Source organism: Bidens hawaiensis, unplaced genomic scaffold, assembly GCF_021521415.1.
Source record: "Bidens hawaiensis isolate Kalapana, Puna unplaced genomic scaffold, B.hawaiensis_p1.1 tig00032240_1, whole genome shotgun sequence".
NCBI classification, from domain to species: domain Eukaryota; kingdom Viridiplantae; phylum Streptophyta; class Magnoliopsida; order Asterales; family Asteraceae; genus Bidens; species Bidens hawaiensis.
The window spans coordinates 60,604-76,436 of NW_027495485.1; the positions used below are offsets into that span (position 1 = coordinate 60,604).

The 15,833-nt window shown below is 37.6% G+C and overlaps 2 protein-coding genes across 2 annotated transcripts; both read right to left on the reverse strand.

Moving 5' to 3' along the window:
- Positions 1 to 213: 213 nt before the first annotated feature.
- On the reverse strand, positions 214 to 1,752 carry LOC143583273 (glucan endo-1,3-beta-glucosidase-like). The gene is made up of 3 exons (XM_077065621.1): positions 1,010 to 1,752; positions 582 to 900; positions 214 to 429 (listed from the first exon to the last, which is right to left on the reverse strand). The coding sequence occupies exons 1-3, from the start codon at positions 1,637 to 1,639 to the stop codon at positions 407 to 409; spliced, it is 972 nt and encodes a 323-aa protein (XP_076921736.1). The 5' UTR covers positions 1,640 to 1,752; the 3' UTR covers positions 214 to 406.
- Positions 1,753 to 5,722: 3,970 nt separating this feature from the next.
- LOC143583274 (thylakoid lumenal 17.4 kDa protein, chloroplastic-like) lies at positions 5,723 to 7,408 on the reverse strand. The gene is made up of 4 exons (XM_077065622.1): positions 7,318 to 7,408; positions 6,761 to 6,894; positions 6,413 to 6,659; positions 5,723 to 6,328 (listed from the first exon to the last, which is right to left on the reverse strand). Exons 1-4 carry the CDS (start codon positions 7,406 to 7,408, stop codon positions 6,102 to 6,104), a joined length of 699 nt encoding a protein of 232 aa, XP_076921737.1. The 3' UTR covers positions 5,723 to 6,101.
- Between the last annotated feature and the right edge of the window lie 8,425 nt (positions 7,409 to 15,833).

Here is a 15,833-nt window from a genome sequence, read left to right on the forward strand (position 1 = left end):
ACAAAGTATCCAATTGCGATTAGATTCATGGCTCTATAGTGTTTTTACATTAATAATTTCGGTATGTAATGATTAAGTTACACGATTTATACTTGACATAACTAGATTCATATCTTTTTACATGATTATACTCATAAATTTTCACTCCCGTCAACAAGACATATTATCGCGCTTAAACATTTTCCAAAGTAAACATCAAAAAATGAACTCATAATATATAATGGATAATATGACAAATATATAAGAGAACTTATATACAAAATCCTTAACTTATATAGAAATATCTTAATTATAAAAATAACAAGGCATATACCGTAATGAACATAACAAACCTTTAGTGGTGTAATGTTAAAGACATGTCTATAATACAACACTGGAAATGTAAACCTTCCTCCTTCAAGTTGCACTAGTACTTGCATCTTCCATAACCTAACAAATAAAATTTAAAACATGATTAACCAAACATACCAAACATCTAGTATAAATAACTTCCATGCATGTTTTTAATCAAGAAAAGATTGTTTTGTGAAGTATATATAAAACTATACTTATAAACATAAATATGTAGTAAAGATTCATACTTGGATTGCTTGAAGTTATGAATCCGGTTCCACTAAAGTCACAGTCATAGTTGTGTCGTCCAGTGGCTTGGTAATACACATCCATGGCATAGGCCGCATGGGCATGGACCGAGTTGGGATGAAAACATCTCCCACCCTCGCGTATTGGCTGGCAGTCAAACCCTAGCCCACATACATAGTCAATATTCGTCTGTAAAATCTTTTCACTAACTCCGGTTTTTGGAACACACCATGTTTTCCCTCCACTAGGTTGGGGCACCGGTGATCTCGCTGGTACCCCTCTGTCAGGGTTCCAATTTGACGGTGAAGTTGACCCGACCTATCATAACAAAAGAGATATAAAACCTTTAACCAAAAACCTGTGACTTTAAATTATGTGTCATTTGAAAAGTTAAAAGTGCATTCGAAAACATTACATTGCGTGTTACATTGTGTCTAAAGATGTCAACGTCATAGACAGGCGTCATATCCGGTCTAAAAAGCCCAAAGTTTCTCTCAGAAGTCGGACCGGGCTTTAGGTTCTCATTGAAAAGAGCGAAAACGAAAGTCTCAAAAGTTCTATTAGGCATGAGAGGCGTCCCAAGCCCGGACATGACATGTTTAATCAGCTTCCCATTAAACTCCCGAGCCGTCTCGACATCAACATGGGCCTGACCCGGGTCACCCTTGGACGGCCACCCAGTCTCGGCAACAACAATCTCCATATCCCCAAAACCCAGCTCCTTGATAGCCGAATACGTAGCATCCAACTGCGCATCCAACATGTTGGTATACCTTCTGTCAGACGTTTGGTCGAAGACCTCATGTGCGGGTCTAAACAAGGCGTAATCAAGCGTGTCTTCGGAGTATCCGAAAAACGGGTAGGCGTTAATCATAAAGGGGGACCCCGTAAGCCGTAAAAAGGCGAGCAATTGTTTAATCAAGGCCAGATTCTCCGTCTTAAACCTCCCAGAAGACGGCGGAGTGGAGGACGACAAAACAGCCAAGGAATGCGGCGTGGAGACCTTGATCCGGCGGTGAAGATCCTCTCCGGCAAGTGCGACGCGGAGGGTGTGCATAGCCAGGACAAGGTGGGAGTGGGCGGTGGTGGAGAGGACTTCGTTTCCGACGAGGATGCGGACGATGTTGGTGTGGGGAGATGTTGGACCTGACCCACTGCTGGGAGAAAGTGAGGCTGTTGGGGATGCCTACGGTGAGTTGGATGCCGGTGTGAGCGAAGGCCTGGAGGAGCTCTGGGTTGGTGTCGTAGAGCTTGATGCGGTTGATGATGGTCTTCTCGAGGAGGAAGTGGGCCACTTGTGATGCTGGTGGGAGGTTGTCCGCCACCGTGCCGTAGTTTACACCGATGCTTCCTTCCACTGCGGCAACAACAACAAAATATAATAAATCACTCCCTTTGTATTGTGTTTCAACTGGCTTTTTAAAAATATCTTGCCAGCTCGACTAGATGGGTAATGGCTATTATCTAATTAAGTCTATTGGATTTGAGATACACATTTTAAGAAGACCATATTGCAAAGAAAAAAACAAATGGGAAATTATATATATATATTAAAATGTAAATGGTTGTTAACTCACATATGTTACTATTCATGGAGTGAACCACTAGCTTTTTTACATTTGGAAAAAACGGTTATGTTGTCAGCTCCACCTACTACTCAATTCATTTTCAAAACTTATTTTAACTTTAATATTTTTATAGTTGGATGGCTTAGTTCAATTATTTTTTAAGCTTTGTTTCCATATTATTTTATTTCTATAGATATCTTTTGCATATATTATTTCACTAACAAATTATAAATATTTTTCACTAACAAAATTCTTATTTTTATCTATTTTTCAGTATAAGTTTCACTCAAAACTAATCCAGATCAAATATAATATATTTTAACTTTTTTTTATCACAACATAACAATATTATAAATTTTAAATACACCGTTGTCACATTAAATGCGCCTTAATATAACAAGCTTCCACAATATGTGAACAAAACATATGGGCAAATATAACTTTTTTTTGTTATATTCATGACAACCTACATTTTTATGAAGACCAACTATATTAACTTTATCTTTTATAAACGTTTTCATCGCAACATGTGAGTTTATGTGTATCAACGTGTCCGCGGCAACGCGCGGGGAGATTTACTAGTTAATATTAAAAGGTATATTTAGAGATGTAATTCATAAACCTAAAAATTTATCTAAGAAAGATAAATATGAGGTAAGTAAAGACTATTATTAGATCATGTAACAAAAGTACGCACTCGTAGTTACGGTCTCTTGCTTTGACGCACAACGATCCTTTTAACTTGCATTATATCAAATATCACGGATGTGTTCGTATACACAATTATGTTATCACTAAATTCATTGATATATGATGCAAGTATCAACCAAGCTTTTCTTTAGTGATAATTACAACTAGGGTTAAGTTGTAAAAGATACAATCAAAGAAATATTATTAGTATGTAACTAGAAAGGGTGTTGTTAAACGTACACCCCTTACACCATTTTTACTAAATATACACCTTTCCTCTTAACTTATTAGATAAATTACTATTAACTCTTAACATTATTTATATACATATTAGTTCCTACAACATTTTTTCACTTAATAGTCTTCACTACATATATCAAATTAAAAATATCAAGTATTACTAATAATTTATTTTATAGTATTAATATTGTAAATATTTATAATATCTATTTTTTTTGTTTTAATAGTATATAAATTTATAATATCCTTATTTTACCTCTTTATCTTTTACAAAATAAATCAGAAACTCGAAAACCTAAAACCCTAAACCAGAACCATAAACCCTAAACCTGAAACGTTAAACCCAAAACCCGAAAATCTAAATCCTAAATCCTAAACCCGAACCCTAAACCTGAAAACCTAAACCCTAAACCCGAAACCCTAAACTCGAAATCATAAAAAAAAAGCGCAACTTGTATAAAAAATAATATAAAATCCTTATTTTTTGCTTAATTCGGTAATTATACAATTTCAAGGGGTAATATGAAAGTTGATTTTTCCAGGGAGGGTACGTTTAGCCTGACCCAACTACCTTTTCAAAGTGAATATCAAATTTTAACATTGTGTTACTTTTATAAAGTTTATGAATTCAACGAAAAAGATTTATTATTTTTTTCTTCATATTTGTTAAAAGGGGTTATCTTGAAAATAGAAAAACATATACATTTAAATAAAATTTGATAATGTTATTACGAATAAAATGACTACATACATACCTTGGATGAGGGCAAATGATATCAGAACAAGGGTATAAGTAAAGGTTTTCTCCATTTGTGGCAATTCAAAATGAAAAGATGAATGTAGGCTATGCATGGATGGATTGATTTATATATTTGAAGGAGATGCTTTCCTTTTGAATATCTCCTACCTGAAAAGTTATTAGACTGAGTGAGTTTTAGGCAAACATCTTTTCATTTGATTAATTAAACTTTCTCACCAACTATGGTATTAGATGCTTTGCCTTTGTCTTAAAATCTTTCAGATTTCTTCCTCATCGGGATTCAGTTTTTTTGTCATCTCTATAAAATCGAAAAAACTATATGGACTTAAACATGAAACAACTCTCAAAATTGTGTAAGACATATGAACATATAAATACGACACACGTATTTGTGGGTTGATACAAAACCAGACCCGTTTAAAATTTGTTGTTTTGCACGTTAGAACTCTAAAATCACAAATTTAAAAAAAAAAGAAAAAAAAAACATACAAGTATGTATAAAAATAATTATGTTTAAAATATAAAATTTTATGCCCATTTTTTTTAACGGCCAACAAAATCACTTTATTAAATCATGACACCCAAGGTTACAAACAGACCAACATAGCAAGACGCTATAAACAAGCCAAAACACACACGCACACACACACCATAGTCAAATACAACCACCCCCACTACACTAAAATCTAACCCAATCCGCCCATGAGATCGAAGAACCACCCGATCTATTTTTAACCCAAAGAAACTAAGTATTTTAACGTCCTACACAACGCTTTTTTCCACCATAACCATCAAACCATTATACACCATATCATTCATTGTCTTCCACAAACACCATAACGTAACAAGACAAACCGCTTAAAAAGCATTCGCCTTTCTCTTTGGAAATTTAGTATATTTATGGAGCTCGATAATATCCCGGACACCAAATGCAAACAAATTTGGTACTTTACACCAGGTGAAAATAACTTGTCAAACCGACTGGGCCAAACCACACGAGACAAAGATGTGTTCGGTCGTTTCTTCCAACATTCCACAAGCCGGGCAGTCTAACGATTCAAATGATCCGTTTGGCCAATAAAGTAAAGACCGGAACCCTATCCAATTCTGCCCGCCACGCCAAAATATTAACTTTACCGGACACCCAATTATTCCATTCAGGTTTGAACTTGGGCGGGCTAAAACTAAGCTCATTGATTCTCATCTTTATGCTCGAGACCGAAAAGGTTCCGGCGGAGTCAAGATCCGAATCGACCGAGTCATCTCCCCCCACCATAACTACATTTTGACAAAGCATATCCCCCCACCATAACTACATTTTGGCAAAGCATTAATAGTTCTCTAAGAGCGTTCAGAGCCCATTCTCTACCATATATCCGTATATATCATATAATTATACTAAAAATCACTGTATTTTCTCTCTTCTGTTTAATTAAATAATATTTTTTATACATTTATCATTATCTTTTCTCTCTTTCACTCACAACCACTTTTAGAAAATATTAAAATATTATACAGTATGAACAGTGAAACCCTAAATTTAACTTTTTCATATAACATGATCTCTTGCCTCTACTCACAACCACTCATAACCATACCATATAATCTACAAAACCCCCTCACACAAATATAGGGAATAGGCTGAAAATGCTCTAAGCTCAACCACCTCCACTTTATGCCCGTTTATCCTTTAACTTCAAAAATTTGCATAAAAATGTCAATCATTTTAGAGTATGACACAAAGTATGACTTTTTTTCGTTTAAAAGTTACACATTTAAACGGTCAACCCGTGAATGCGTCAAGTGATCCAAACCTGACCTTTTAGCTATGTGTTTGAGGTGTTTGACCGAAATTGACTCAAAACCCCGTGAATTTCATGTTAGACCAGTGCCTTGTCTAAATCTCACACCTCAAGTGCCACCGAACTTAATATTTTGATTGCATGACCAAACAGAGATCTAGGAGTAAATATAACAGTATGTTATTTACGTGTTCAGCAATATAAATTGAACACCATCATAAAATAACGTACTGGATTAAAACTAACATTGTTATTTATAACTTTGAACTGGATACATTCAAGCAACATGTGTTGGAACATACTGAAAAGAATTATTATACTTCTTCCATAAAAAAACACTGCTCTCCATAATTTAATCAAAGAGTTCAACACGTATGTATATCTCCCAACAATATACAACAAAAATTAACCCAATACATTTTATAAAAACATGAACGATTATACACCAGGGATTAGCTTCTAATTTCGACACCCGAGTTCAGCTCTTGCATCATCATTAATAGTTTTATTTACACACAGCTTTTGAAGGTCAATATACCCAATAATTGTGTCCTCAAACACCACGTCTTGCAGTTGAGCATCTTCAAATGTTGAACCCGATAATACAGTGTTCTTAAACGAAGCTCCTTGAAGATTGGCCTTCCCAAAGTTGACTCGGTCAAGAACCGCATTTGTAAAATCTGTACCTGCATAACCAACACATGCATATTAATTAATTAACTAACCTTTTACTATTACGTGGAAGGAAATAAGTAAAAGATGTTAGTTACCTTTAAAGCTAGCTCCAACAGCATATGCTTTGGACATAACCACCTCAGACATGTCAGCACCATCAAATTTGGCATCAGACATAAGTGCAGCTGCTAATGACTTCCCTTTAAGGTTTGTTTTATCATTAGTGTAATCACAAAAACGGAGATCAATCGCTTTATCATATACACCGTTAGCTTGACCGATCGTGTTTCCAACAAACGCACGTGCACATCGGTCAGGGTCTGTAGACAAAGGAGGCAGCCTCTGCAAATAGAGCATGGTGTTTTCATTTGGGTTTTGAAACTAATAATCATCCTCCTCCTCATAGACACTATGAATTAGTTTTTAACACGATGATAATTAACCTGATTAGCAGCAATTCCTGGTGAAGTGGTAGTCAGAGCCAAGACAGCAAGAACGCCACACGCTACATTCCGCATTTCCTTAAACCGAGATGAGTTTTCTTCAGAAGTGGAGACAGAAGTACTTGCATTATTAGCTGCCATGAGAATTGAATAGCCAAATTAAAGATGAAGTTGTCAACATTCAACATTATTAGTCAAACCCAAGAAGTAAATGTCCCAAATCTCATGCCATGAGCGGGATTATAAGTCGCCGGTTCACCAATGAAACAGCATAAGATAATATTTGCATTTGCACACCAGAAGTGAAACAAGGTTCCAGATCATATTACATGCTCAACAGTGTAAATCAGGGCCTTATATTTACTAATTAATAAATTAAGTTCGAACAAGAGAGGTAAAAGCCTAATTAAATTATGAAACCGTAGGTTTCTCATATTGCAAAATGAACGGCTAATAAAGCGATTCAGCTAACGAGAAAGGAGCAATAGGCAACAACAGCAGCTACTACGGTTACAATAATAATAATAATAATAAGCAGGAAGGAAAAAGAAATTAACCGGAGCAGTTGAGGCGGAGCGACGGATGAATGCGGGAGAGACGACGGCGGTTGACGGCAGGCGGAAGAGGTGGAAGGAAGAGTGACGCCATTTCTAAAGGTTGTTCAAATGCGTTGAGCTAATTGATATCCATTCATTCGTCAAGGATCTTCTTTCTGGATTATGCTCATATCATCTTTCTTTTCTTTTTCTGACCTGGCATTTTTCATTAACTAATATATATGGGGATGGTTTACGACATAAATTTATCTTGACCCTTGATTTATTTACATTCTTGTAATTAATAAGGTTTCTTATTCAATGGTTTTGAATACATAAGTTATTTTCGTACATTTCTTTTTATATGCATTTAATTGTTTTTAATCTAAAATTAGACTTCACATAAGTTTTATTTAAATTTTATTTATCAAGATTAGAAACAAAAACAAAACTCTTTAATATCTTCATGCAGTATCTGTATGTTTTATAAGAAAAAAAGTAAATTGTGATTGGTTAGATTTATTTCTCACACTTCTCACATTAATATAACTTCTCTCATAAACTTAAATATATATATATATATATATATATATATATATATATATATATAAAAGAAAACATAAAAATCCTACGTGTCGCGATGTGGTCGCCCCCTTTTCTTGGAGTCACCAGATTTGCTTGATTTTTAAATGGAGCATTCTCATGCATTTGACCCGAATTCACGGGTTTGTGTCTTATCAAACCCAGATATTTCTTAAACGGGTTTTAGCATCTCATTAAATTAAAAACTAATCTCACTAAATATTTGATACAAAAATCCTATAAAGTAGGAATATACTAAAAATTAATATCTGATTAATTAAAAAAAGATATATGTTATTTATAATTAAAAAACCAATTTTATAGTAAAAAAACGGGTTTTGGGTCTCATCAAACTCATATAGCTTTTAAACCGGGTTATAACATCTCATTTATTTGTGAAACAATTTAATATCAAACCATAAGTATATTATTAACTTTCATGCAATAAAAAAATAAAAATTCAAAATTAGATAAAAGTTAAAAACAAATAATATAAAATGACCCCAGTAATACGGGAGATAAAAACTAGCATATATATATATATATCAGCTAAATTTATTGAAACCAAATTACAGGAGGTAAGCAGCCAAAACACAAAAGGAAAACGATAAACTAAGACACCATACAACTACTCAAATAGGAAAATTTACAAAGTCATACTACACACCTCACTATGTAGCTTAGCTGCTTGTAGAGAGAGACAAAAATTAAAGCAGTCACCTTCACGAGTTTGTTTCATCTCAACAATCTTTAATTTATATAATATGTAAATCAACCAAGAAACCAAAACACAGCAGCACTTGTAAATCTATATTCCAACATCATATACCTACCTGCAATAAATAGGGTTTTACCGGCTCAAGGTACATCCAGTTAATTGCATTTGTTTAATTTTGTAAACGTGATTAATCGCATTATAAGAGAACAACCTGCCGTTGCTACACCTTCGCCTAAAGAACAACCTGCCGTCACACATCAGTAACCAGCATCATCTCCTCGTCATATCATCGTCATCTCCTCACCACCACCCCTACTGTTATTTCAATTTTGCCTTTAATCCTCGGTTTTGGGTCTGCCCGCCAGGTGTTCGATAAAATGTCTTAATGAGTTAATCGGTTTTTTTGGGTTTACGGAGGGGAGAGCAACTGGCGGTTACTCTTCTTTCTCCTCTTAGTTCGGGTTTTTACTCCCAAAACTCAGCTCGATTTTGTTTGTTGGCCTTTTTGTCGTGAGGGGTTATTACAAGGGCTCGGATTGTCAAAGGAGCCCCATCGGGGGAGGTGGGCACGGGAGGTGGACATGGTTGTCGGTTCAACATCATTTCTCGTGGTGGATTAATTGATGAGGGTGCTATGTCTAAGACCCTAGAAAATAGTGTGGGTTCGGTGGGTGTTTGGCCATGTCCTTTTAGGGGGTTTCATTGTTGCCCGGATGGACGGGCGGGGTCAAGGGGGATCTCTCGGTTAATGGCGCATATCAAACGACTTCATTTGTCGTTGGATGAGCGGAAAGGGACCCTACGGGACGCCATTTCCACGGATTGTGATTTATTTATTTCGGTTGGGGAGGCTTTTAAGGCCTCGGACCAGTGGCTATGTGGGGTGTGTATGCGTCCAAATGCTCTTAAACGGACGTGTCATCATGCTGATGGAGTCACCAAGTACAACGAGGGTGTGGGAGCTGTGGAGGAGTTTATTGTGGGGATTGATAAACCACATGTTATGAGGGATGTTGCTCCCTTGGGAGGGATAGTGGTGGATGAGGTTCTCCTTGATCGCGTCTTCTCTCTTCCTATCAAAACCGTTAAGAGCATCCCTCATAGTTGTCGTATGGCATTTGCTCAAGCGTTAACTGCGGATCTGGGTAAGGTGGTTACTATGCTAGACTCTGTTGAAGCATGGGTGAAACTTTTCTTTTTACCGCGGTGCACGCTGCGTGTTTTCAGACCTTCTAAACGTCAGGAGCGCAGGTCCGGTAATAGAAAGTCTTTGCAATGTCAGAGTATTCAACAAGCACTAGCAAGTTGGGGTGCTAAGGATGGTTTTGATACACTTATTTTATCCCTTTTTGCCACACCTATAGGGGTGAACTCGAGTCATGGGGAGCCTCTCGCTAAGCACGATGATGTTGCGGTATGCGCCAATGTGAAACAATGTTTACGAAAAGTGGCGGACGGGCATTTTACTGCCGCCATTAAAGTATTATGCTCTTCAGGGGTTGCACCTTTCGGCAATGACACTTTGAAAGCGTTAGTGGGTAAGCATCCCAATTTTCCCCCGCCGGTTATGCCTGCTTCATTGCTTTCTGAGCCTCCTCTTGTTGTTGATGAGGATTGTGTGCTTGGATGCATTAAATCCTTCCTTAATGGGACGTCATGCGGACGAGATGGATTGAGGGCACAACATATTTTGGATGCATTTTGTGGAGAGGGGTCGCCGATCGCTGTTGGGTTACTAAAGGCTACTACTGCGATGGTTAATTTATGTTTGGGGGGGGGGGGGGGAGATGCCCAAGGGTTTTGGCAGAGTTCATTGCTTCGGCTCCTCTCACACCGTTGCTCAAACCGGACAATGGGATTAGACCCATTGCCTTAGGTGCCATTTAGAGAAGATTGATCTCTAAGGTGGCTATGAAGGGTGTTGGGAAAGACTACTAAATACCTGTGCGACTTTCAGTTTGGGGTGGGAGTCCCTAGTGGTGCAGAGGCCGTTCTTCATAGCGCGAACAGGTTTTTAAGTAAGTTCTATTCTGATGGGTCAATGGCTATGCTTACTATTGATTTTTGTAATGCCTTCAACTTGGTGGATAGGACTGCCCTTCTGAATGAGGTTCGGGCCCGATGTCCATCTATTTCCTTATGGGTGAACTTTTTATATGGGCAACCGGCCAGGCTATATCAGGGGGATGACCACATTTGGTCCACCACTGGGGTTCAGCAGGGGGACCCTTTGGGACCTCTTCTTTTCGCCTTAGTTTTGCACCCACTTATTCATCTAGTCCAGAGTTCCTGTAAGCTTCTCTTTCATGCTTGGTACCTAGATGATTGTACAATTATTGGGGACTCTAAAGAGGTTGCCAAAGCTTTAGATATTATCAGGTCGGAGGGTCCCCGCCTGGGCCTTGAACTTAATATTAAGAAAACCGAAGTATTTTGGCCGTCGTGCAATGGGGTTAAGGTGCAGGAGGGGGTGTTTCCCTTTGAGATTGGAAGACCGGTGCTAGGTGTGAAACTCCTCGGGGGAGCCGTTAGCCGGGATGCCGGGTTCATCAGTGAACTTGCTATGAAAAGGGCTTCGTGAGCTGTGGAATTGATGAGCTATCTCCCGCATTTGCGGGACCCTCAATGCGAGCTCCTTTTGCTCCGCTCATGTATGGGAGTTGGAAAGTTGTTGTTTGGTCTCAGAACATGCCAACCTGTGTATGTAGGGGAAGCAGTTTCTGTGTTTGACAATGGCCTTCGGGGGGCGATTGAGGACATCGTGGTTTGTGGTGGTCCCTTCTTTGGAGATTTTCAATGGAGGTTGGCATCACTTCCGACTCGTTTTGGAGGTTTGGGTTTATGTTCAGCTTCAGACGTTTCTACTTATACGTTTGTGGCCTCAAGGGCGCAATCTTAGGAATTACATGACCACATTCTTCGAGGTTGTGGTATTGATGGGTTTGACTCCGATTATGGGTGCGATAGATCGGTTGCACATTTCACTTCCCGATTTTGACATTAGCGGTTTCTCTAATAAAGACACCGCCCCCCTAAAGCCCAACATGCTTTGGCGAGTGCCCTTTATAGTGGAATCATCAAGAGTTTGGAAATGAAGTTTGATTTATCCCCTCGTCAGAAAGCGGTGTTTGAGTGTCTTCGGGCTTCTCGGGCTCAAGATTTCTTAAGTGTTCTCCCTATTGAAAGATTGGGCCAACATATGTCGGCTTTGGAGTACCAGGCCATCCTGAAGTATCGGTTAATGATCCCTTTGTTTCCGGTAGATGAGTCGTGCCCGGTTTGCCGTAAGGTTTGTTTGGATTCTTTTGGCGAGCATGCGGTTCACTGCAAATAGTTGCCTGGGTTTAAGTACATGCATGATTTGGTGAGGGATGTTCTATGCGATGTTCTTAAACGAGCCGGAATTTCGGCTAAAAAGGAAGCCCCCGTAAACTTTCTTACGGATCCTCAAGAAGGAAGATCTACATTACGACCGGCCGATATACTTGTTTTTGGGTGGGTAGGGGGAAAACACGCTTGTGTCGACCTCACAGGAGTGTCCCCTCTTGTTGGGATTAGGGACACTGGATTTTTAGCAGGCCAGGCAGCATTGAAGGCGGCATCGGGCAAGGTTGCTAAACACGAGAGAGCTTGTTTGGAGAATCAACACGTGTTTATCCCCTTCGCCTTTGACACTTTTGGTTTCTTAGCTCCGGATGCCGTGGACCTTTTGAATAGGGTTCAGAAAGTTGTGTATAGTAACGTATCAGCCCATAAGAATCAAAACTTTGTTTTTAGTCGGATTGGGTTTGCTATCCAAAAGGGGGTTGCGGCGCAGCTTGTTGCCCGCTTACCTGCCACTTCATTGTAAATCGTTTGGATGTTTCTATGAAATATAAAAATGTGAAATATTTGGTAAAATTCGAACCTACACCACGTCTCCCATTCAATGCTTGATCTTTTGCTTAACCCATAAGAACGATGTCGATTTTATGTCGTTCACCATTTTGGATATCACAAAAGGGACATTATTAAGGATAATATTATTCCTTGTTAACCAAATCATCCAACAAGTAACCGCCGATGTTGCTTAAACCGCCTAACACAAATCTATATTCTTTATGTTCTTACCCGAATAATCAAGAACTTCTTCAACCGACGCAAAGTTGGCCCGTCTCGGTAGCTTTACCCATTCATGAATTATCCACTTCTCAGGAAATCTCATTTGTGCCATAATGGAGTCTAAAAACCGCCAGTTGACCAAATCAAATGCTTTATTCAGGTCAACTTTAAAAATCTTAGTTGCTTATTTGCCTTCTTACACCATGCAACTACTTCATTAAGAATTGGAGCCCATTCGGTAATATTTCTTCCTGAAACATAAGCATATTGCTCTATGCCTATAATTGAACCCATCACCTTTTTAATGCGATTGGCCAATACTTTTAAAATAATTGGGTATGCAACCAATCAAATTAACAGGGCGATAATCAACAATGTTTTGAGGATCACCCATTCTCAGTAACAAAGAAATAAAATTAGAACCGCAACCTTCACTTATAGTTCCTTGTTCATGAAAGTGTGTCATAATTTCTTCAACATCATGCTCGAAAATATCCCAAAATCTCCTAATGAATTTGAACGTGATTCCATCGGGACCCAGAGCTTTCTCACCACCACAATCCCAAAATGCCCGTTTAATTTCTTTCTTTTGAGAACGGCATAAACAAGTTTTCGTCTTCGGAAGTGGATATTTTGGAGATGCCCTTATTGAAGAAAATGGGCCTCTCCTAAACTGATCAAACTTTTTTTCGCAAAAAACCTTTGATCTTCGGTTTCAAATCGTCCGGTTTGGAAAACCGCATCTCCTCAGACCACATGCCACTTACTCTCTCTGTTTTCTTGTGACAACTTCGTGAGCCACAAATTAAAAAAATCTAAAAGGCTTCGGACCAGCATTCGAATCAACATATGATAAAATTAACGGTCTATAATTAGAATATCCTTTTGGAAGAGACGTGAATGATGCCATCGTCCATAAATTAATGAACTGAACTCTTGGCTGACTAGCATCCTATCAATCTTGTTACATTTATTCCACATGCTTGAATGATAAGTGTATATACCCCCCCCCCCCAATATGGGATTCTACAAGGCCAGTTTTTGTAATGAATTCAGTAAAATCTTATGCGCTATATACACAAAACTCTGAACTTTTCCTCTCGCTTGGATTCCTAATGCAATTGGAATTCTCAAGGAAAATCCAAATGCTCAGTTTCTCACACTTCATAAAGTAAAGTTCTTCCCACAAATTCTTTTTTATGTGATGTGTGCTGTGCGTTGCGGTTAATTATTAATAGATGGAATGATTTGGATAATTAGCTTTTTTCACAAGATTGTGTTTTAAATTTATAAAAGTGATTTCTACAAAGACTAAACACACACAAAATAGGCAAGTGTACCTATCGTATATGTAGAATAGTATTGGTAAGAACTAAGTATCGATCCGTGGACACAAATGTTTCTAATGATAAATCGTTGTTTTACTTTAATCGGAGGTTTTAATCATTTTGGGGTTAATTTTTGAACTTTTTATAAAATATAAATACTTATATATATAATATATAGGTGACCAAGACGATAGATTCTAAAAGAGTTGTTCAATTATGCGAAGGTTACCATCTAAGATCAAGAATCCACTCCATTTTATCATTGATAATTAATATTCAAACATGTGGTAAACTTTCCATAGCAATATATGATAGATAGCTCATTAAACTTTAAGTGAGCATCTTTGGCACTAGGGAGGTAACATACGCATTTTAAATTCGACCCTTTCCTAATGTCATGCCACCTCCAAAATGTCAATTTAAGTTGGCAAGTAGTTTCGTAAAGTAAAAAGCTTAGGATTGACTCCGATTTCTCAAATACCAATTCTAACAACTTCGGGTGGTTGTAGTTAACTCACACAACCTCCCCTTGGTTGATTTAAGTAGGTTATACTTACACATTCCATTAACATATGATTTCTTTAACTAGCATGATATCCTAAGGAAAGCCATTTTCGGATTACCAAGACTTAGAGAAATATATCAGAACTTATATCTCATTATTTCTAAGTACAATATAAGGATCCATGTTTCGATAATGTATCAAAGTATTTCTATCTTTCAAGAACATGAATCGATCATGAACGATTGGCAATAGAATTGACAACCACCAACTTTGAATTAGTGATTTAAGATGGTGAAACATTTCTCATCAAAAGATAATTGTAAGATAACCATGTACTTTACTAGACTACACCACATGTTTTAAATAATCATCAAGTAAAAAAAATCTTCTTCATTAATTTTAGATGGTAAAAGGAGTTTAGCTCATAATGAGCATGATGATAATCATTAAGATGAATGATAATAACAAATACATGATTAAACTTGGAACAATCTAACCAAGTGTACATGAATCTTTCTTCTTAATGATGATGATGATGGATGATGATGATGGTTAATGGTGATGACCTCCAAGCCTTCAAACTCTTCACTAAATCTTCTATGTGAGTGTTAGTGTGTGTTTTTATAAGAGAAAACCGGATAGAATTCTTTTCAAGACACACTTCTCAAATGACACAAGAGCCTCTATTTATAGACTGTCTGGAGCTAGAAGCACGGCCCCGTGCTTTATTAAGCACGGTCTCGTGTCTACGTGTCCCAGTTGCATGTTGTCAGATCGTACATGATGACTCACCACAGCCCCGTGCTTCCTGAGGCACGGCCCCGTGCATTTTTATGACATGTGTCAATTTCATTTTGTCTTTTCTGAAAGGTGACCACAGCCCCGTGGTTGAGAGGCAAGGTCCCGTGCTTTTGTTCCCAATTTTTGTCTTTTCTTGTAGATTTTTGTCTTTTCTAGTGTTCAGAAGCATTGGGGCATGTTTCTTAAGGATGGGGGCGTGTTTCTTTGTTTTTCTTGTGTTTTCTTCTGTTTTTCTTCTTTTCTCTTGTTTCTTCATTTGGGGCTTGGTTTCACATGAAATTACATTTTATTATGATAAGTAGCCTTTTATGGTATGTTATTTGATAGAAATTGCAGTGTTTAGAGATTATTTGATGCCGAAAAGAAGTATAATTTTATGTACATCAAACATCCCCACACTTGAACATTGCTTTTCCTCAAACAATATTTTTATAAATATTCTCTAAAAACAGCAAACTTGGATTATAGCCATCCTTTAAGCGAGCTCCGAGAAAATGGAAAC